Genomic DNA, 20,088 nt, shown 5'->3' on the forward strand with positions numbered 1-20,088 from the left:
GAAAATTTACCATGAGGAAATCAGAGTTTGTCAGCTGATGACAGTGTCAAAGAAAGGTAACTCCAATGATCCTACAACTGTGTTTTGTGGATGTCTATATTTTAAATAGATAATTTCCAAACAAGCAGAGTTCCTTAAGCTGAAGCTGCTACCTGCACATTCACTTGGGGAAATAGATGTTTCCTATTATAGACAACAAAGAGATTTCCATGCTGTAATATCTCTACTAAAGACCCTGCCCAGTTCCTCACCACATTGAACACATAAATAAACTCAGAGTCATTTCAGTTCCTTGTCATGCAAAAAAAAAAAAATTAAAAAAAATAAAAAAAAAAAGACTACTACAAATGTTTTCCTGTCTGAACCCAGAAAGAAAGAAATTAAGGTAAGAACTGAAAGTATATACATACAACATAATTTGACGTTATTGTTAAATAAATTCTTTTTCAGTCCCTTGACTTAACACCACAAATATACTTCTGACAGCAAATCCTTGAATTCCTCAAATTAAAACCACCACCACAAAATCATTTTATATAACACTGTATCAGCTCAGGACACCTATGAGACAAGCCTGCAGGTTCAAGCTTGAAATAATTAGAAATTGAAACATTTATCAGCAAGGCCGTATTTTGTAGCCTGAGTTCACACAACCTCCTGTAAGAGCTGTAAGACTGCACCTTGGTGGCTCACAACCAGCTAGGGAATAACCCTCCTTTTAGATTTTCTTTACATAGAGGCACTATTCCTATGCACCTGACAGCACCAACATCAGTGAAGTGATGAATGAACAGTCTGATCCTATCAATAGAAAATAAGGAAAAAAAAAAAACCAAACACAAAGAAAGGCAAGAAATTTGGACTGAGCTGTGAAAGTACAGAGCCAAACCTTCCTTCTCACAGAGTCAGCAGCTGTGGTTATTATCACAAACCCGTAAGTACAGGTGGAAATCTTGGGATTTCTTAAGCCAAGAACAAGATCCCTCCCTCTTAACATAGAAGTACCACCCCTGAAAATTTCTTCCTTTCTGAGCCACAGGTCCAGACTGTAAAGCACCTGAAGACAAACAAGTTCACTTTTTATTCAAAAGATATGAGTGAGATTCTTGAAAAGAGATGGTGATTGACCCCTGTGGGCATGAATGATGAGTTGAAGGAAGAATGTAAGGAAAAACAATGAATCATCACAAAGAAAGATGAAATTATCTCAGTACAAGATCGACTGGATAGAAAACTTTGCTTCGGGAATACAGCTGCATCACTTAGTCATAAGATCGAATAAACAGCCTTCCCTGAAATAATTAGTCAAGAGTAATGTTTTCCTGAGCTAACCAGGCCAGTGTGGGAGGTTAGTCTGTATGTGACTCAGCCTAATATAAAGTATAGAAACTAGACAATTCATAAGGTCAGCTTGGAAGACAGCATCTGGCTTGAGCTGGGTTTAACCTGCATAATTCTTCCCAGTAACTGTGAGGACACAGTGTCATGACAGCAAGCATTTAGAGACCAGTAATGGGAATTTGCAAAGTACATTTGAATAGTGATTCCACTGTATATTGCAATTGCTGTATTGTGATTGTGCTGCAATTCCAGTATATTGCTGTAACATTCTGCTAAATCAAAGTCCTGGATACATCTATGAGAACTTGGTCAGACAGTATTGGAGTATGGCTGCAGCCTATGAAGTTAGCCCAACACAAAAGAAGACACCATTACTGGAGGCAAGACCTCCTCCTTTTCCTGGATTACCTGTCCCAGATCACTGAATTGAAGAGCTCCAAGTAAAAAGTCACACATCTTTCATAACCTCAGACACTGAAGCATTGGTTCTATAGATGACTAGTACAGCCTCAGACCTGCATCTTTAATGGTCACATCCAATGAAACCTGAAAGGAAATGAGAAGCCTGCCTGATTTGCTCAAGTCTTCCATGAGTTAAAAAAAAACAAACCAAACCAAACTAAACCAACCAACCAACCAAAACAAATCACAACAAAAAAACCCACCACCACCACCACCACAACAAAACCAAACCCAAAACAAAACAAAAAAACCCAAAAACAAATAAAAAACCAAACAAACAAATAAGCAAACAAAACAAAACAAACAAAAACCCCAAAGCAAACAAACAAACACTCTAATGACTGGTCTGATGGTATTCTCCATGTTTCTCCCTAACTAAAAGACCACTGGAACCAATGAAGAAGCAAAGCACAATGACTTTTCACGAGTTCCTGGCATGTGTGAGCCCAGGCTCTACAATCTATTTGCCCTGTATAATAGAAGGAGGCAGCTACAGGAGGATCAGTGGCTCTTTTTGCACAACAAAAAGCCTGATACTCAATGCTAAATGAACTAATAGTGACAACACTGTCGAGAGACTTAATAATTTAATTCAGACAATGTAATGTAACTATTCTCAAGAGAGGTACTTGAACCTTTCCTTCTCAGAAACTGATTTAAATACTTTCATTAATTTTGCAATATTTAAGACATCTTTCTTTGGCAACTGTTTCATGTGAGTCATACTGGATTAAAAAGAAACTTTGCAGCACTTTTTTTTTTTGGCCCATTTTTAAACTCTTCCAGCCTATATAACACTTTAAGGCCTTTGCCCAGTTTTGTGCAATAAAATACTGCAGTTCTATCAAAGATCTCTACATGAAGCTAAAATTTCCATTGAAAGTGTTGAACAAGTGCAAAGGGAAAACTCTAAGAGCAATTATTGTCATATTTTTGAGTCATGTATCCTGTTTTTCTCATTTATAAATAAATCATTATCATAGCAGAGCATGGTAAATAAACCGCTGTGCTTTAAACAGCAGGAGTTACATACCTGAACTTGCAGTCATCAACATGCTTCAGCAGATTGTGATTTGGTTGTTAAAATTAGACTGTAGGTCAAAACACCCCTTTACACCCTGCCAAAGCCACCTGATGAAGGTGTAAGCTGTCATGAAACAGATAAACCCACAGATTAAAATCTAAAACAGATCTCAGGAAAGAGAAAAAGCAAAAGGGCAACTAGGAATAACTGCCTGGGTCCAGAAAAGCAAGTAAGAGGAGAAGTCCTTTGGAAAGTATTCAAAAATCGTCAAGATTTTAGTTTCACCCAAACAACTATTTTCCTTTCCTTCTTCCTGCATTCAAAGTGGGATTTGCTTTCCACTTTCTTCAGCTGCAAGAGAACTCCTTCAAAATTTACACAGGGAACCACAGCTCTAAATCCTAAGTATATCTGAAGGAAAATGAAATGTCAGCAAAAAGAAGATTTCTTGGACATTTTGATTTCATTAATTTGCTGCCACATTTGTTAACACCACACTAGTGACAACACAGACAAGATGGTAACTGGAAATACAGGAATAAAAAGCAGTGACAAAGAACTCCCTTAGTATGACAAGAAGTAATTCAAGTATTTAGCTATTCATTTCTTCCCCCATAAAACATACCTCTGAATTTGAACAGTCCCAGTTAGACAGGGAAATCTAATACTTTGCAGAGGTGAAAGAAGAAAAAAAGCAAACACTACACATAGGTGAGATACCCTGCTGCAGCGAAAGGGGAATTGGGGCAATAGAGAGAAGTTAGCCAAAACTTATTTTAGAAGTGGCTCTGATTCCTATCTGTCAAAGCCTCTGCCCATTTCAAAATAAATCTCTCTGTCTATAATTTAAGGATGGAACATTTTTTTGCCAATTTTGCTATTTTCTAACTTTCTTCAATTATTTAGTTAATAAAATAGGCTTCAGTGAAGTGCATTTGAACAAATGTCAGCTACTTCATGCACACTTGAACAACCACATGCCATTCTACAATTCCCACCTCTTTTTTTAACTCCCAATCACCTCTTTTCAGAGATGTTTATGAAACTGGTGCTAGTGCAGGTACCAGTTGTAGCCAATGCAAACAGTAACTGTTGCAGACCTCTTTTACAGATGATTGTGTGGATGTAACAAATCCCAAAACAAGAGGAAATTTCAACACATGCTTGGGGAACATATGGTGCTTATTAGCTACAATTCCTTTCCTAGCCAGTAGCAGAGAGACTTCATCTTCTCTTTCTATTGCTTCATCTTCTCTTTCTATACTGGTACCAAACAAAAGAGATTTTGGAAGAGTGAAGAGCAGGATGCAGCGCAAAAAAAGTCAATTGCTAAATGACAATCAGTTGTTTTTGTGCCAGCCTTTCTTTCCCACTTCAGAGCTCTGTGGTACTGAGAGCCCTCCTGGGTCTAGCAAAGTCCACACTTAGCCCTAATATGACTACATCAGGAGTTAACAAGACTTTTTCAAAAGGAAAAAAAATAGCTGCTGCAGGAGAAATTCAAGTCCATTGTCAGAAAGGGCAGCATCTCTTCTTAGAAAAATCCTCTGATAATGGGAAAGGAAGACAACTGGGCAGCAGTCCCCTCTTCAGCATGCTACTTCTGAAACTGTCCAGACAAGCAATAATTAACCCTCTCAATAAAAGAAACATTGATTTGAGTCAGCAGCTAAATCAATTTCACCAATTCAAACAGCTTGAAGACACAAGAACTCCACATGCCAGCCATCTATCAGTGTACTTTCAATTTCCCTTGCAGACTTAGTTTTGTTGGACTACTTTCCTGGAGGGTTATGAAGCTAAAACACCAAAGGAAGGGCCTAACAAGCACAGCAGCCAGAGCATAAGGTGAGGGGGAAACTAGGAACCTTGGCCCAGGTGGAAGGAAATGGTGTTGAACATCAAGAACAGGAAGCTACCCTTATATTTTCAGAAGCAGCTGACATAACAACAGCTCCCTGCACCCAGAGGAGAGGATTTATTTTTCACCGTGCCCTGCTTTTGGCTCTGTCTTTAACTCATAGCAGCTATGGTACTGTTGGCACTCCACTGCCTCTCTACTACAAGCCAAACATCCTGCTTTAGTGAGCTGAAGTGCCCCACAGAAGGGTGCAACCAGCACCAGAACTGGAGGACATAAGAAGGGTGGTAATGAGAGTGCATAAACAAATGTTGGGGGGTGGCAGGGGCTGTGGTATTGCAGCAATCCACTGTGCCTCAGGAAGTCACACTTGAAATTCCTGAAGAGTAGGAAGAGAGGGTATTTTGCAGAGAAAACAGACACAATCTGCTATCTGGTCACACATGCCAACAGCACAGCAACAGTTTTTTAAATGTCTTTTCCTTTTGAATCCTGTCACTTTTGAATTTTACCAATTTTAAACACCAAGTGTAACAGCAACAAGACTTGGGAACACTGAGAAAAACCCAACATCTAAACAAGGAAACTAGTAGGAAAAAAAAAAAAGGAAAATGTCAAAACAGTTTTGGCAAAATCCTGGGAAAACAGAAGAGAGAGTAATTAAAAATCTCACACATCATTTGCTTTTCAAAATTTTAATTAGGTATAATAAATGTACACAAAAGGAAGCATCGGCATTTTTGTTCATTTGAAATCTCTGAAATGGTAGGGAAAATAGACACATGGCATGAGTGAGGTCAGAAGTATCAAGACTGGTTTGAAACATTTCAAAATGTCATGCTAACAGGATATTAACGGAAGCTTTTAAAGCCATCATGAACAAGGCTTGTTTAACATCAGAGCGAGAATCCACACTGCACACAAATTTGATGTAGACTGAGAAAAGCAATATTCCTCATGTCTTGTATACATTAGGGTGAGCCATTTTCTCTAATTTTGAATGAGTTCATTGACTAAACAAATTGTTAGAAAGTAAGTGCAAACTGCAGCACTACTTTGTCATGCTAAATCTATTACTAGAAAGGTCTTAATAAGGCTGAAGAAGAGGCAGCAGCATTTGAGATATTATAAACCAGTCTAGCACCAAGCAACTCCAAAGTCTAGTTCCCTATCTGCCCTTTGGTGGATGCCTTTTGGGGAAAGAAAAACGTAACAAAATAAAACCACTGCATACTGCAAAGTCATAGACGTCTGACTCCCTGGATAAGAAAAAAATTACTTCATTTCCTGAAGCTATACCTGGTTGACATGCGAGTTAATTTCAAAACCAAAGACAAAAGTCTACCAGTTACAGTGTTTATGGGAAGACGACCCTACAACATACTTAGGACTGTGCATTACCAGGGTGCTTTTGCAAAGCAGTCCCTGTTAAACAGTGCATTGTCTTCTTGATCCTGCCAACAGTGCAGTAACATATATGGTCAGTTTAGCCCTGCACTTCAGGACTATTTTTAAGCACCCTCAGAACAAAACCAGCTTCTACAGCTCTCATTAGCCATGCTAATGAATTCTCCTCATCGCCCTCAAAACACACATGTGGTGAACAGTTACTCCAAAAGAAGAGGTTCATTTACATACCTCACCCAAAGGGATCCAGGAATTAGACTTTTTGCAGTGCTTCAAATGCATAGCAAACTGAAGTTGGAAGTTTTCCCAGACTGACATGTGCATCTTATCTATCTTTCTGCAGCACTTGCAGATGTTGTTAGCTGACCTAATTCTGTTCTTTCTAAAATCAGTGAAAACTACTTACTGGGGATTACCAGCACTAAAAGTCTTGACAAAGCACTAGGTGTACAACCACCCAAACTTCACTCTCAGCCAGATTCAGTTCCCATCCCCTGTAAGCACAAGACAGACATTGTGAAAAAAGGAAATTCCTAGGTGTCTTCAATCTTGCATCCTTTCCTTCTGGAAGCAATTCGGATTTTGTAAATTAATTGCATATTCTAATTCTGAGATGCTTGCATCTTCAATATCTTAAAAGTGTACCAAACTGAAATAACAATAAAGAAAAAATATTATCTTATTTGCATGACTGCTTAATTACTGTTTAGAATTCTTGAGAGTCTTACATACAGAATTAGAAAGAATTTAGTCTTTAAACTAAATTTCTTGAACTACCAAAGTGAAAACTGATGTTCATGACTTCTAGGCAGGTACTTCTACAACTTCAAAATAGTCATTAGGCAGAATCACATAGCCTTTTCCTGCCAATATGTCTTTTTCTTTCTGAAACTGAACAATTTCTCTCAGTTTTTCAATTTGTCTTTCCTGACGTCGGCATCGCTGTTGTGCTGTCTTGAGCTTCTTCCGCAGTTTTTCAACTTGCTCTTCCAGCTGTTGAATTCTTTTTCGCTGATGAACTGTATCCTCTACGGTATAGTTATGATCACAAAAAACAGCAAGATTGCTGGGGGTCTGGAGAGGGGGCATCAATAATCCAATACTTGGATCTACAAATCTGGCATCTATTTGAGACAAATGAAAAGAAGGAGTTGATAGAGATGGTGATAGTACTGGAGCTGCTGGTGGTGGTGGTGGTGGTGGAGGCGGTGGCGGCGGTGGCAGTGGGGGAGGTGGCAGTGGATCTTCCGGCTGTTCTGCAAATTCTTCAGACTAAAAAGAACAAGAAAAAATGTACATTTTCATGCTTAACATTGTTTACAACACAATTTCCTTACTACAGCCCTGGAATAATCCAAACAACCAGGACTTAAATTAATAAAATAAGTTTCAAAGCCAAACTTTTCAAAACTGGCAAACATTTCTGGGTGTGCTTTGTCTGGCTTCTCAACTGTACTTATTTTTAAGCAGCTTCATTTTAAGGGCTCTTTGAAACTCAAACCCTTGATGTCTCAATACTTTTTTTGAAGATTAGATTTTTTAAATATATGTCCACAATTACCTAAGAAGCAATAACACAGGCTGCAGTTCCACAAAATGAAGTTCAGATTACCTAGTAACTCATCACTGCCATGCCATTCACCTTTGTCCCTCCTTTTTTCTGCTCCATCATACCACTACGTAATTGAACCTATCAGCTAATTTATTCAAAAACACAGCAGAAGCAGACAATCTTCTGCTGAGATCGAGTAAGGGTCAACTACTGGGTGAGCTCTGATAGGCTGGCAGAGCAGGGAAGCAGACACAGCAAGACCAGTCTTCTCAACAACAGGAGGGCACTCTGTCATTGGTTTTGGGCAAAAGAGTTTGGTTTCAAGAGACATAATGAACAAAAATAAGCAGCTCTTTAACAGCAATGCAGCCCTCTCATCCTTGGTATTTACTCTTTGCTCAAACATAGTTGCTAAAATGACAGAAAGCTGCTCAATCTCCCACTGTCACTGCGTAAATCTTCCGTCCATTACAAGAAGTCAAAATAATGCAAGGCATGACCTACACCTGCCCTGATATGTGGAAGAAGTGAGAATGATAGATTTATAAAATGGTTTGGGTTGGAAGGGACCCTAAAGATCACCCAGTGTCAACAGCCCTCTGCCATGGGAAGGGACACCTTTCATTAGACCAGATTGCTCAGAGCCCTGTCCAACCTGACCTTGAATACTTCTGGGGATGGAGCATCCACAGCTTCTCTGGGCAGCCTGCTCCAATGCTTCACCACTGTCACAGTAGAGAATTTTTACCTAAAATCTAATCTAAACCTGCCCTCTTTCACTTTAGGGCCATCCCCTCTTGGTCTGTCACTACCTGCCCTTGCAAAAAAAGTCCCTTTCCAGTCTTCCTGTAGGCCCCCTTTAGATACTGGAAAGTTGCGATGAGTCTCCATGCCACCTTCTCTTCTCCAGGCTGAACATCCCCAGCTTTTTCAGCCTGTCTCCCTAAGAGGGGTGCTCCATCCCTCTGGTCATATTCCTGGCCTCTTCTGGATTCACTCGGACAGGTCCATGTCCTTCCTGTGCTGGGACCCCAGAGCTGATGCAGAGTTCCAGGTGGGTCTCACCAGAGCAGAGCAGAGGGGCAGAATCCCCTCCCTTCCCTGCTGCCCACACTGCTCTGGATGCAGCCCAGGACTGGCCTTGTGGGCTGTGAGCTCATGCTACCGGGTCATGCTAAGAAACAGGACTGCACAGCTGGCAGATGGAATGGACAAGGGAGACACTCAGTTCTCCCTTTCGGCAGCAGCAAAATATCAGCTGGCTCAACTGGGTTTTTTTGCAGATAAAGCTGCAGGTTTTATCACATTGCTCTTGATAGGTTCACTTGTACAGTTCAGGACAACACAGATCCCAAACCACTTGAGTATAGGCCTGAGCAGAGAATCAGATTCTTTCTTCTCCAAAGGAATGCAGTACAATTCAGAAATGCTTCTGTGCACATGTTGATCAAAAAAGCACTGTTGAAACCAAATAGCTTGCATATTGCCTGTTAAAAAGTAAGCTTAAAACATTCTCAGTAAAAAGAGACACTGAAACAATTTTCTACCTACCCACCTGTTGCCAATACTATTCATACAAAGCATAAGGACTCAGCAAATGTTGATTTTAAGAACAGCCAACAGTCCGGACCATCAAAACATCAAACTCATCAGATCTGAAGGTCATATCATTAACTGCCTTGACTTAACATGCAAACAAGATCGTATTTGATATCTGGGTGTCTAACTGTCCCTCATACAAACTACAACACTTGGCAGACAGTAACTGAAAATGTAGTTTGGTGATTGGTATTGAAGGAAAGCAGTGATTGATATTAAAGGAAAGTTTATTATGCACTCAAAAATAACTGATCGCATGAAAGTACAAAACCAGGCAACTACCAGTCTTATTTCTGAGTTATAAAAAACTGCTGCTCTTAGCCTACCTAATTCACATATGAATATTCTAAAGAATTTGACCCTATCAGCTGTCACTGTCAAATTCTTCTACCAAAAAATCCCTATAATGCAAAGATAGAGCCAGCAAAAAGAAATTCATTCTTGTTAAAAACAAAAGCAAAAATCAGATCACTGCTGGACTGCTGAATTCAGAAACTTCTATTTAAAGCTTCAGAGCATCTGATGCCTCTATATACACACACTACTATTGTCACAACCTATCATAGAGAACAGATCTTTGGTATCACTGTGACATCAACAGTAACTTCCAATTACTTCTTCCCGCCAATAAATACTTGTCTTAAGACATAAGTAAAGAAGAAGAAAGTATACCAAATTACATACTGTAGAAGATAAAAACCTGTATTTCAAAACCAGTGTGGATTCAACTCCAAAACAACCACTACTACTCTTTGATATTACATTGTTACTTGAAGATACATAGTAGTTTATCCAAAAATGCCATGAGACAAATAAAAATAGAGCTAAATCCTTCAGAACTAAAAGGCACTCAACTCTTCTGTGTTTTTGTAGATACAGGTGTGACAGCGAAATTGGGAACATGGCTCACTATTAATCCTGCTGCACCAACTGTACTTCTGCAGACTACCCTGTAAACCCATTCAGCTTTCAGACTGTAAAAAAATTTGCAAGTATTTTACACACAATGAAGAAAATGTGCTTTGCATAGGTAAGCAAGGAAGTGTAATCAAACAAAAAGCACAGCTATATTTCCCTGTAAATTGTCTGTCTCCTTATATTCATTCTGTTTATAGTCTCGTATCTGTTACTGGCCACTTTCTATTTTTCAAATGCGTTGTCTTTTTACTTCTGCATATAAGAGAAAAATTGAAAAGAAAATCTGAGTTTTCCCCTGTGCACTTCTTCCCATAAAATTTTTTTGCTCCCTAGACCTACTCTATCTACCACTGTCTCCTTTGCCACTTCCTCTATGGCAGAGTGGCAAGTGATCAAATATTTCACATCCTTCAAAGAAGTTAAAAATCTTTTCCATTCTTGTCTTGAAATTATAACATCAAGAAGGAAGAACTCATAAGTGACTTGTTTTAGAAATAGCTCACTTTTCATATAATTAAGTGGGGATAAAGTCTTTTAAGTAAACACTTCAAAGTGTTTGTAAACACTTGTTTATTTGCAATGAGTCAGATGACTGGGGTGGGTGTCTCTCTCCCCAGAGCCGAAAACACACACCCCTCAACAAAATGGCAATCTGTTACACCCTTTGGCGGCCGGGGGCAGTCCCTGTCCCCTTTCCCACAGGATGGGCACTAAGGAACTTACAATTTACCATACGGGCATGCGAGGGGAGGGGAAAGGGGAGTAGGCAGTCAGGAGAGAGTGTATCTCCTCCTCTTGTTTCACCCTTTTCTCTCTTTTCTTCAGAATCATAATCCTTTGAATTCCCATTCCCTGGCTGCTGGTTGTCATATTAGAATTGACTGGCACACTAGCCATCTGCATTCCTTGTTGGCATTCTGCAGGCTTACCAGAGCAGCACACTGTAGGGATACGGAGGTGATGCATAAAAGCATCACATAACACGCTGTCCAGCAATTTTCATTGTCTTATAACATCGAACGGTACAAGGGTCAATTAAGACAGAGCTTCTTATCATTAAGATTTCAATTCCAATTATAAAAATCAGATTTTTCATTTTCTATTCCTCTTTTTGTCAGGGTCTGGTATGACTTATCTTTCCACTACTCAACACCTAAGGGGTTGCAACCCACAGTGGGGAAAAGATCTCTCTGGTGACATATATAGAGGTCAATCCAGTCTTGCCCTTGACTGTTTACTGTTATCTTTTGAAGGTTAGCTTTAAAGGGTCACTTCCCTGTACCACATCCTGTTCATTTTTGGGGAGGAGGTTCCACTGGTCCTTTAACTTGAGAGGCATGATACCACCCCTTTTCTGCAGTTCTAATTGCTGTTTCTGATTGTTAAAAGTACCTGGAAGGTGCCTTCCCATGCCAATGTTAAGGTGTTCCCTTTCCAAGATTTTATTAAAACTCAGTCTCCTGGTTTTACCTAGTGTATGTGAAACTCCAGAGGTGATGTTTGGGGCAACAACCCTTTCCTTCTAAGATCTGTAAGAGAAAGTGTGATCTCCTGCAAATAGTTTTTGAGATATAAGCCACTGGTTTCAGAAATCAGCAACGTTTCCCCCCTTCCCAGATGAGGTAACCCAAATTACATTTCATAGGGAGAAACTCCTATATCCTTTCTCAGAGCAATCCTAATTCACAATAATGCTAGAAGTAAACATTTAATCTACAATAATCTGGTTTCAGTCACTAGTTTAGTAATATGGTTCTTAAGAATATCATTCATTCTCTCCACACATCCTAAGCTTTGGGGGTGCCACAGGGTATGAAATTCCCAATTTATATCTAATGCAACACATACAGTGTGTAAAATTTTTGAGGTAAAATGTGTTCCTTTAGCTGAGTCTATTCTTTCAGTTATTCCGTATTTGGAAACAATTTGTTCTAATAGAGTCTTGGCCACATTTGAGGTAGTTGCAGTTGAGGTAGGAAAGGCTTCTACCCAGTGGGTAAGGTGATCCATTATCATGGGAACGTATTTCCATCATTGTCTTTTGGGGAACTTGGTGTAATCTACTTGTATATTTTGAAAGGGTCTAAGGGCTAGGGCTCTTCCCCCATTAAGATGTTTTCTCACTACTTTTCTATTCACCGTATGACAGATCAAACATCGTTCTGTCACTTGTTTAGCTATTGTGTAGACTGCCACAAAACCATAAGTTCTTATAAATTGATCCTATAAAATTTGAGTCCCCCAGTGTGTTTCCTGATGTAATTTGATGAAAACCTCTCTAGCAATTGCTTTATTCACTATTTGCCTTCCATCTGGTAAAAACTACTTGCCTTCCTGATTTCTTTCACCTCCCAATTTTTGTAACTTCTGTTCTTTTGTAAACACCAGGAGTTTTACATCCTCTGCCTTTCCACCAGGCACTAATGCTAGCATCTTTATTTCCTCCTCCTCTGCAGTCTCTTGAGCTAGCCTGTCGGCTAAATGATTGCTCTTTTTTTCTAGAGTTCCTCCCTTCTGTTGTCCCATTATATGATCTACTGAGATTTCTTTGGGTTATGCCAGGGTTTTCAGAACTTCCAAAACCAATTGCTCATGCACTAATTCTTTCCCTCTGGAAGATATTAGTCCACATTCTTTCCATATTTTTCCAAAAGTTGATACTACCCCAAAAACATCTTTAGAGTCAGTGTATATAGTTCCTTTTCCTCCTCTAAGCAGTTCCAGGGCTCACTTTAGTGCATATAATTCAAATGTCTGAGCTGACCAGTTAATGGGTAACCTTCCTTTTTCTAACAGACTGCTTTGCTCACCATCCACAATAGCATATCCATTATGACACTTCCCATTTATAAATTGAAATGATCCATCAATAAAAACTATTCTTCGCCTTTCCACTAAGGGAGCTTCTTGTAGGTCATCTCTAACTTCTGTCTCATACTCAATGATTTTCAAGCAGTCATGTTCAGGGACTTCTAATTCTGCCTTTCCATATAAAGATTGAGAGGGATTTAAGTTTTCGTCTGTAATTAATGTTAAATCCTCCTTTTCCTTTAAGATAGTTTTGTATTTCAAAATCCTTGAATCTGTCCACCACCTTCCAGACTTTTGATTTAGAACCATCCTCACTGGACATATGGGGAGTAGCCACAATTAAGGTACCTCCAAAAGTTAGCTTTTTGCTCTCTTCCACTGTGGCATTCAACGCATGATCTCCACAACAATATGGCAAACACACTTTATTGCAAAAATCCAGGGTTTTTAAACTATTAGTTTGTTATGAGTTTCCATACTTGTGAGCCACGAGAAATGTGCTAAACTGACCACCATACACTACAATAGGAACAGGCATTAGATCTAACTAACTATGAGCCCCACAGTGCTTTGTGAGGCCTTTCTGCTCCACAACATTCCACTAGTAAGGCAGTAGTGGCTATTGCTTGAACACAGATTGACCACCCTCGGGACACTGGATCTAGCATTTTTTAAAGGTATGCTACAGCTCTCCTCTGCCCTCCTTATATTTGGGTTAATATTCCATAAGCTGTCCCCTCTTCTACATTGGCATACAGATAAAAAGGAGGGGAGTGCTAAAACAGGTGCTTGAATTAATTTCTTTTTCAGATTCTCAAATTGCTATCACTGATCCCTAGTCAACTAAACCTTTTCTCATTCCTCTTGTAGTTTTTCATACAAAAACTTTACATGCTGGGTAAAATTCTCAATCCATAAGCAACAATATCTGAGCAAACCTAAGTATTTTCTTATTTCTCATTTGGTTTTAGGAAGGTGCCAAATTTGCCATATTAACAATGCCAAAAATACACTCTGGGGTTATCTTTCTTTGTCCTTCCTTTATTAGATGCCCAAGATATTTTACTTCTTTCTCTACAAACTGTAATTTTGCCTTAGAGATCCTTAGTCCTTTTTCTCCCCAAAAGGTCAATAACTTAACCGTGACATCTTGTACTTTCTCTTTCCCTGATATCAACAAATCATCCACATATTGTAACAACTTTGCTCCTGGATTTAGATTAAACTCTTCAAGCACCTGTTCTAAAATTTGTCCAAACAGATTTGGAGACTCTGTAAATCCCTGTGGTAAAGAGACTCATCGTAATTGTTGTTTGCTCCCAGTACTGGGGTCTTCCCATTCAAAGGCAAATATATCTCTGCTGTTTTCTCCTAGTGGACAGGTCCAGAATGCACCTTTTAAATCCATCACACTGAGCCACACATGGTATGGGGGAATCTTGCTTAGTAAAGTATATAGATTAGGGACTACCAGGTGGCGTCCTTGAACAAGTTTATTCAGTTCTCTCAAATCTTGAATGAGGCTGTATGCCCCGTGCAGTTTTCTGACAGGTAAAATGGGGGTATTATAAGGGGATATGCAAGGTTCTAATAACTCATCTTTCAAAAGTTGGTCAATTATAACTTGTAATTTCCTTCTTCCTTCCAAAGATATAGGGTACTGTTTCACAGGGATGGGTTGGCTCCCTTTCTTTAATGTTATTTCCAGAGGAGAGATATTCAGCCCTCCTCTATTATCTTCAGCTACTCACACCACTGGATTTATCTCTTTCTCATCCCCTAAGGTCAGTTCAAATAGCTATACCACCATTTTAACCTCTTCTAGAATTACCCCAATCCCTAATTACACTTGTAAATCTCTCCCCAGCAAGTTGGTGCCGGCCTCTGGTATTATTACAAAATTAGATGTTGTTTCCGTGCCATTTCCCAAAACTTTTACTTGTTCCATGCCTCCCCTTTCACTCCAATTATTCTGGATCGGTCAGTCCCTTTCACACATCTGTGGGAGACTTAAGTTATACTTGAACTCTCAGGTCCCAAATCCACCGTAAGTACATACTCTTCTTCTTGGGGCCCTAATTTTAAAGTTACCAAGGTCTCTTCATGGACCTCAAAAATTAGAGCCACTGACACTCCTAATCTTGTGCATAAGTTCCTGATTCTATCATGTGGAAGGTTTTAACCTCCTACTGTAATTCTGGGCACTCTTTTGAAATGTCGCACCTTTCCACAATAGAAACACTTTTTGGGATCTGTCTGCCAAGTGGTCATCCCCCATCCTCTTCCCTGGGGTCTTCTAATATTAGGCTGAAGGCTTCTCTGTGCTACTCCTCTTCCTCTCCCAACCCCACTTCCAGGTTGCCGCTTTATTACTTGGTCTAGAGTGGCCACCATTAACTTAGTTTGATTCTTCTGTTTCTCATCATGTCTCCTAACATAAACCTTCTGAGCTTACCTCAATAATTCATTCAAATCCTTATCACACCAGTCCTCCATTTTCTCCAATTTCTTCTTTATGTCTAGCCATGCTTTCGTAAGAAAACTTACTTTCAATAGTTCTCAACCTGCATCACTTTCAAGATCTATTCCTGAGTACTGCTGCATATTCTTTCTGAGCCTCTGTAACCAGCTCATCCCATTGCTGTTTATTCTCAAAAACCTTCCTAAAATTCTGCTCCTGTGGTGCCACTTATATTTCCCTAATCGCCAATATTCTATAGTTTGACATATTTTTCCTTCTCTCAGTTGTATTCTGATCCCAGTTAGGTCTCAATATTGGAAATTTATGTTCATTCGGTATTCCCCATTGAACAGCAGGTGGATTTTCTCTTTCCCAAATCCTTATCCCTGCAATTCATACTTCATAATTCATCACTTGTCTTTCCTCTGAAGTAAATAAAGTTCCCAAAATAGACTGCATTTCTTCCCAAGTGTAGACGTTTGGGCCTAAAAATTGATCCAGTGGTGCTGCCAGCCCTAAGGGGTCCTCTAGTATGTTACTCATCTCCCTTTTAAATTCTCTTACTTGGTGTTAGTAAGAGGTACATTCACAAATGCTACTCCTCTTGGAGCTCCCTGCATAGGCACCTTATGCAAGGGATACATGGAAGTGTTTGCATTAACGATCAAGTTGGCATTCAAACGGGGGGAAATGGAAAATCTTAAATGTCTTTAACTGCACTAACTCTGTAAGTCTCATTCTCTGTGACACTTGGTCTGTCTTATCATGAGATTTTACCATTTCATCTGAACCAGCACCACCAGGTGGGCCTGCCTTTTCATGAGGAGCAGCTATGCCCTGTAGATCCACAATTTCATGGGGACCAGCCCCACCAGTGAATATGCCGTTTCATGTGGACCAGCCCCACCCTTATCATTCCTTTGCCACTCAACTTTTTCTTGCTCTAAATTTGGACCATTTGGTCCCCTGTCAGGCACTTAGGGAGGGGGTAAGTGCTCTAAGGGCTCCTATTTTTCCTCTTTTTCTCTCCCCTTAATGTTCTCTAAGTCCTTAGTTACAAACATGGACAAATATCCCTTCCAGGCTTGAAGTTTTTCCTCTTAACAGCCGCTTCCCGCTTCTTGCAAAGATCGGGTCTTGAGAGGAAACCTGCGAGTAAGAGGCACTTTCAACTTTTCTGGAAAGCTTTAAAATGAGGGGGGTCATGGCTGGAGCCAAACCCCTCCTGTCCCCCAGTGGGGGTGAGTATCCCTTCCAGCAGTAAAATCCTTCTTTTCCTGATTACGAGACTCTTTTGCATTCACATATTGGTTTAAATCCTGATACATCCAATCTTCTGAAGACCCATATCTTGGCCAATATAGTGGGTCTGGTCTAATGGGTTCTTTAGTCCACTCGAATATACAATATTGGATCATCTTATTCTGATCCTTCCCCTGAGTACAAGACAGCTTCTCTTGTCCCCAGTCTCTGAGCATCCTCCCCAAAGGAGTGTCAGGAGGTATGCTTGGAGTGTAGGTATGCTTTAAGCTCCTCTCCACTCCTCTTAATCCTTCTGCTGCAACTATTTCCCATCTCACAGTGTTCCCTGCAGGACTCCTTTCTCCTGGAACCGACTCACTTCGTCCCTTCACTGGCCATATCCCTCATGGAATAACAGAACCGCAGTTAGAAGCACTCCACACTCACTTTGCAGGCAATTCTGCCTCTCAAGCACACACACACAGTCAGCCTTCTGGTCAGTCTTCCCAGCCACCCAGGCAATACTTAACAGTCACTTTTCTTACCTGGGTCCTGTGCACAGGTATTACTGGCTGACACACATGAACTCTACATTCTCCCTCTCCTCCTTTCCCCCTTTTTTGCTTTGAGCGTCCCCTGTCTGGGTCTCACCCGCAGCCCTCACAGGGCACAAAAACAGGATGGGAGCTGCTGAAACCAGCAGGGCATGCCTTCCCCTATTCCCATTGCCCTGCTCTGCAGGGTCAGAGGTCTAGTCTCCCAGATGATCTCCCAAATCGTTAGAAATAACTCACTTTTTGATACAGTTAAGTGGGGACAAAGTCTTCGAAGCAAACACTGTTTATTTTTAAGGAGTCAGCTGACTGGCATTTGTCTCTCCCCCCAGAGGTGACCACACATCCCCATCAACAAAATGGCAACTTTTCATATCCTTTCACTGCCCGTGGCAGATGGATACTCAGGAACTTACACGCTCTACTCCTTCCCCTCCCCTCTCACCCTTCATCCTTTTTCTCAGGCATGTCTTCAACCCTGACCCTCTCCTGGTTCTCAACAACATCCAACAGATTAAACTAAACACATCCAAACCACAGATAATCACAAACAGGAAACAGAACCAACAACTTTCACTCTTTTGCTCCATAATCCTTTTGGGCTAAAGCAAAATGTTATTTCATCTCCCACACTTGCACCTCACAGTAAATTGCTCTAGTGGCACAGTGAAGGGAGTAATACTTCACACAGAAGACTCTACCACCTCACATCAGGGACCAGTCTGGCTTTTGAACACAAGGTTAAGGCAAGACAGAGGTGGTTTCAGGACAGACAGATACGAGCCACAGGTAAGGTTCTGCCCCTCAATTTAACTTTGCAAAGCCAGAGAACAGAACCCTCTTAAGAGGACAATTAAGTTTCACAGTTAACGTCCACCACCTCTTCAGTGCTAGCAGTAACCATCAGCTGTGGGAAGAGAACAGTGCCATTTGCAAGCATTAATGAAGGTTCTCTCAGACTCAAAATCTGCAGGGAATACTGCTAAACAGCTTAACTACAGGGCAATACCTTCTTACTTTGCAGCCATTCCATTTAATTCAGCACATGGATGCTGAACGAATAGGACATATGAGCAGGTCAGAGCTGATGTCTGCCTCTACAACACCCTGCCCTCCAAAGCTTCGGACAGCCCATGCCTCTACTCTTGTCACAGAAAACAATAACAACTATTGGAGGTGTTTCAGTCACCATAGCCCTCCTGGTGACCCCAGGTGCACAGACTCAGCATCTTGCCGGCCTCTGTCTTTCCCAGCCTGCATCCTCTCCCTCTGCTCGCCACCCTGCCATGCTGCAACCAGTGACATGCACGACGCGTTCTGGCACCTGCAGCCATGGGTGCTTTGGGTTTACCTTTTCACCGGGTTCAGTGTAACAAAATATTGTGGGCACAGCATTCTCTTTCAGTAGCTTGTTATTGCATTCCCTCTTAAAGCAATCGGGGGTAAAGTGTTCTGAGCAAATGCTGCTGTACTTGGTCGGCTTGAAGTTTTTCCTCTTAACAGCCGCTTCCCACTTCTTGCAAAGATCGGGTCTTGTGAGAGGAAACCTGCGAGTAAGAGGCACTTTCAGCTTTTCTGGAAAGCTTTACAACGCGGGGGTCACGACCGGAGCCAAACCCCTCCTGCCCCCCAGAGGGGAAGGTCTCAGCCCGCTCCGGCTCTGCAAAACGCGGCTCAGAGGGTCCCGTCACTCGGCTTTCCCAGGGACACGCCGGGAGGGGGGGCGAGGCTCCTCACCCTCAGCGCCCGCGGACAGACAGCTCCGTCCATCTATCTATCTATCTATCTATCTATCTATCTATCTATCTATATCTATCTATCTATCTATCTATCTATCTATCTATCTATCTATCTATCTATCTATCTATCTATCTATCTATCTATCTATCTAATCTATCTATCTATCTGTCCGTCCGTCCGTCCGTCCGTCCGTCCCTGCATGCGCGCCCCCGCCGCTCCCCGGACCCCTCGCGCGGCCCCGCGTTGGTCCCGCCCCCGCCGCGGCCCCGCCCCGGCGCCCGCGCGCGCTCACTTGTGGAAGGAGATGGGCTTCTCTTTGTCGTATCGGTTCCGGCAGCGGTAGGCGGAACACGACTGCACCATCCCGCCCAACCCGCGGCCGCCGCGGCGCGGCCTCCGTGGGGACGGACGAGCCGGCGGGACGCCGCGAACTCACCGCCGGGCGCCCATGCTTCCCCCGCCTCCCGCGGCCCCCCCCCGCGCCCGTGACCCTCCGCAGAGGCACAGGAACGGGACGCGCGGCCTCTCCCGACTTCAAGATGGCGGCGCCAGCTTCAACGGAAACTCTCGCGGTAGCGGCGCGCACCGCGCTCCGCCCATTAGGCGCGTCGGCGCGCGGGGTGGAGGCGGAGCTTTATCCGGCCGGCCCTCCAATCCGGCCGCCTCCTTTCCCCTCGCCCCGCCCCCTTCCGCGGCCCTGCACCGCCCACACCCTCCGCACCGTGTCTGGGCAGAGCCGCGCCCCCCGTGCGGGCAGCTGGGCAGCGGCGCTCACACATCCCCCCGTACCCACAGCCGGGCAGCGGCGCTCACACATCCCCCCGTACCCACAGCCGGGCAGCGGCGCTCACACATCCCCCCGTACCCACAGCCGGGCAGCGGCGCTCACACATCCCCCCGTACCCACAGCCGGGCAGCGCTGCCCGCATCCCCCCGTACCCGCAGCCGGGCAGCGGCGCTCACACATCCCCCGTACCCACAGCCGGGCAGCGCTGCCCGCATCCCCGTACTCACAGCCGGGCCGCGGCGTTCACACATCCCCCCGTACCCACAGCCGGGCAGCGGCGCTCACACATCCCCCCGTACCCACAGCCGGGCAGCGGCGCTCACACATCC

General features: G+C 42.4%; 1 protein-coding gene across 1 annotated transcript; it reads right to left on the reverse strand.

Annotated features, from left to right (window-relative positions):
* Window positions 1-5,367: 5,367 nt before the first annotated feature.
* On the reverse strand, window positions 5,368-19,576 carry THAP1 (THAP domain containing 1). Its single transcript, XM_085042055.1, has 3 exons — window positions 19,265-19,576; window positions 18,584-18,779; window positions 5,368-7,367 (listed from the first exon to the last, which is right to left on the reverse strand). The coding sequence occupies exons 1-3, from the start codon at window positions 19,333-19,335 to the stop codon at window positions 6,900-6,902; spliced, it is 735 nt and encodes a 244-aa protein (XP_084898181.1). The 5' UTR covers window positions 19,336-19,576; the 3' UTR covers window positions 5,368-6,899.
* Window positions 19,577-20,088: the final 512 nt, after the last annotated feature.

The sequence above is a fragment of the Lichenostomus cassidix genome, chromosome Z (assembly GCF_008360975.1).
Source record: "Lichenostomus cassidix isolate B80296 chromosome Z, HeHo_3.0, whole genome shotgun sequence".
In the NCBI taxonomy this organism is placed as follows: domain Eukaryota; kingdom Metazoa; phylum Chordata; class Aves; order Passeriformes; family Meliphagidae; genus Lichenostomus; species Lichenostomus cassidix.

Coding starts and splice junctions, on each gene's coding strand:
- THAP1 (XM_085042055.1), bottom strand. CDS start 19,335: ATGGTGCAGTCGTGTTCCGCCTACCGCTGCCGGAACCGATACGACAAA. Junction 18,780..19,264: donor AAGCCCATCTCCTTCCACAA/GTGAGCGCGCGC, acceptor TCTTACTCGCAG/GTTTCCTCTCACAAGACCCG. Junction 7,368..18,583: donor ACACTGAACCCGGTGAAAAG/GTAAACCCAAAG, acceptor TGTTCTTTTTAG/TCTGAAGAATTTGCAGAACA.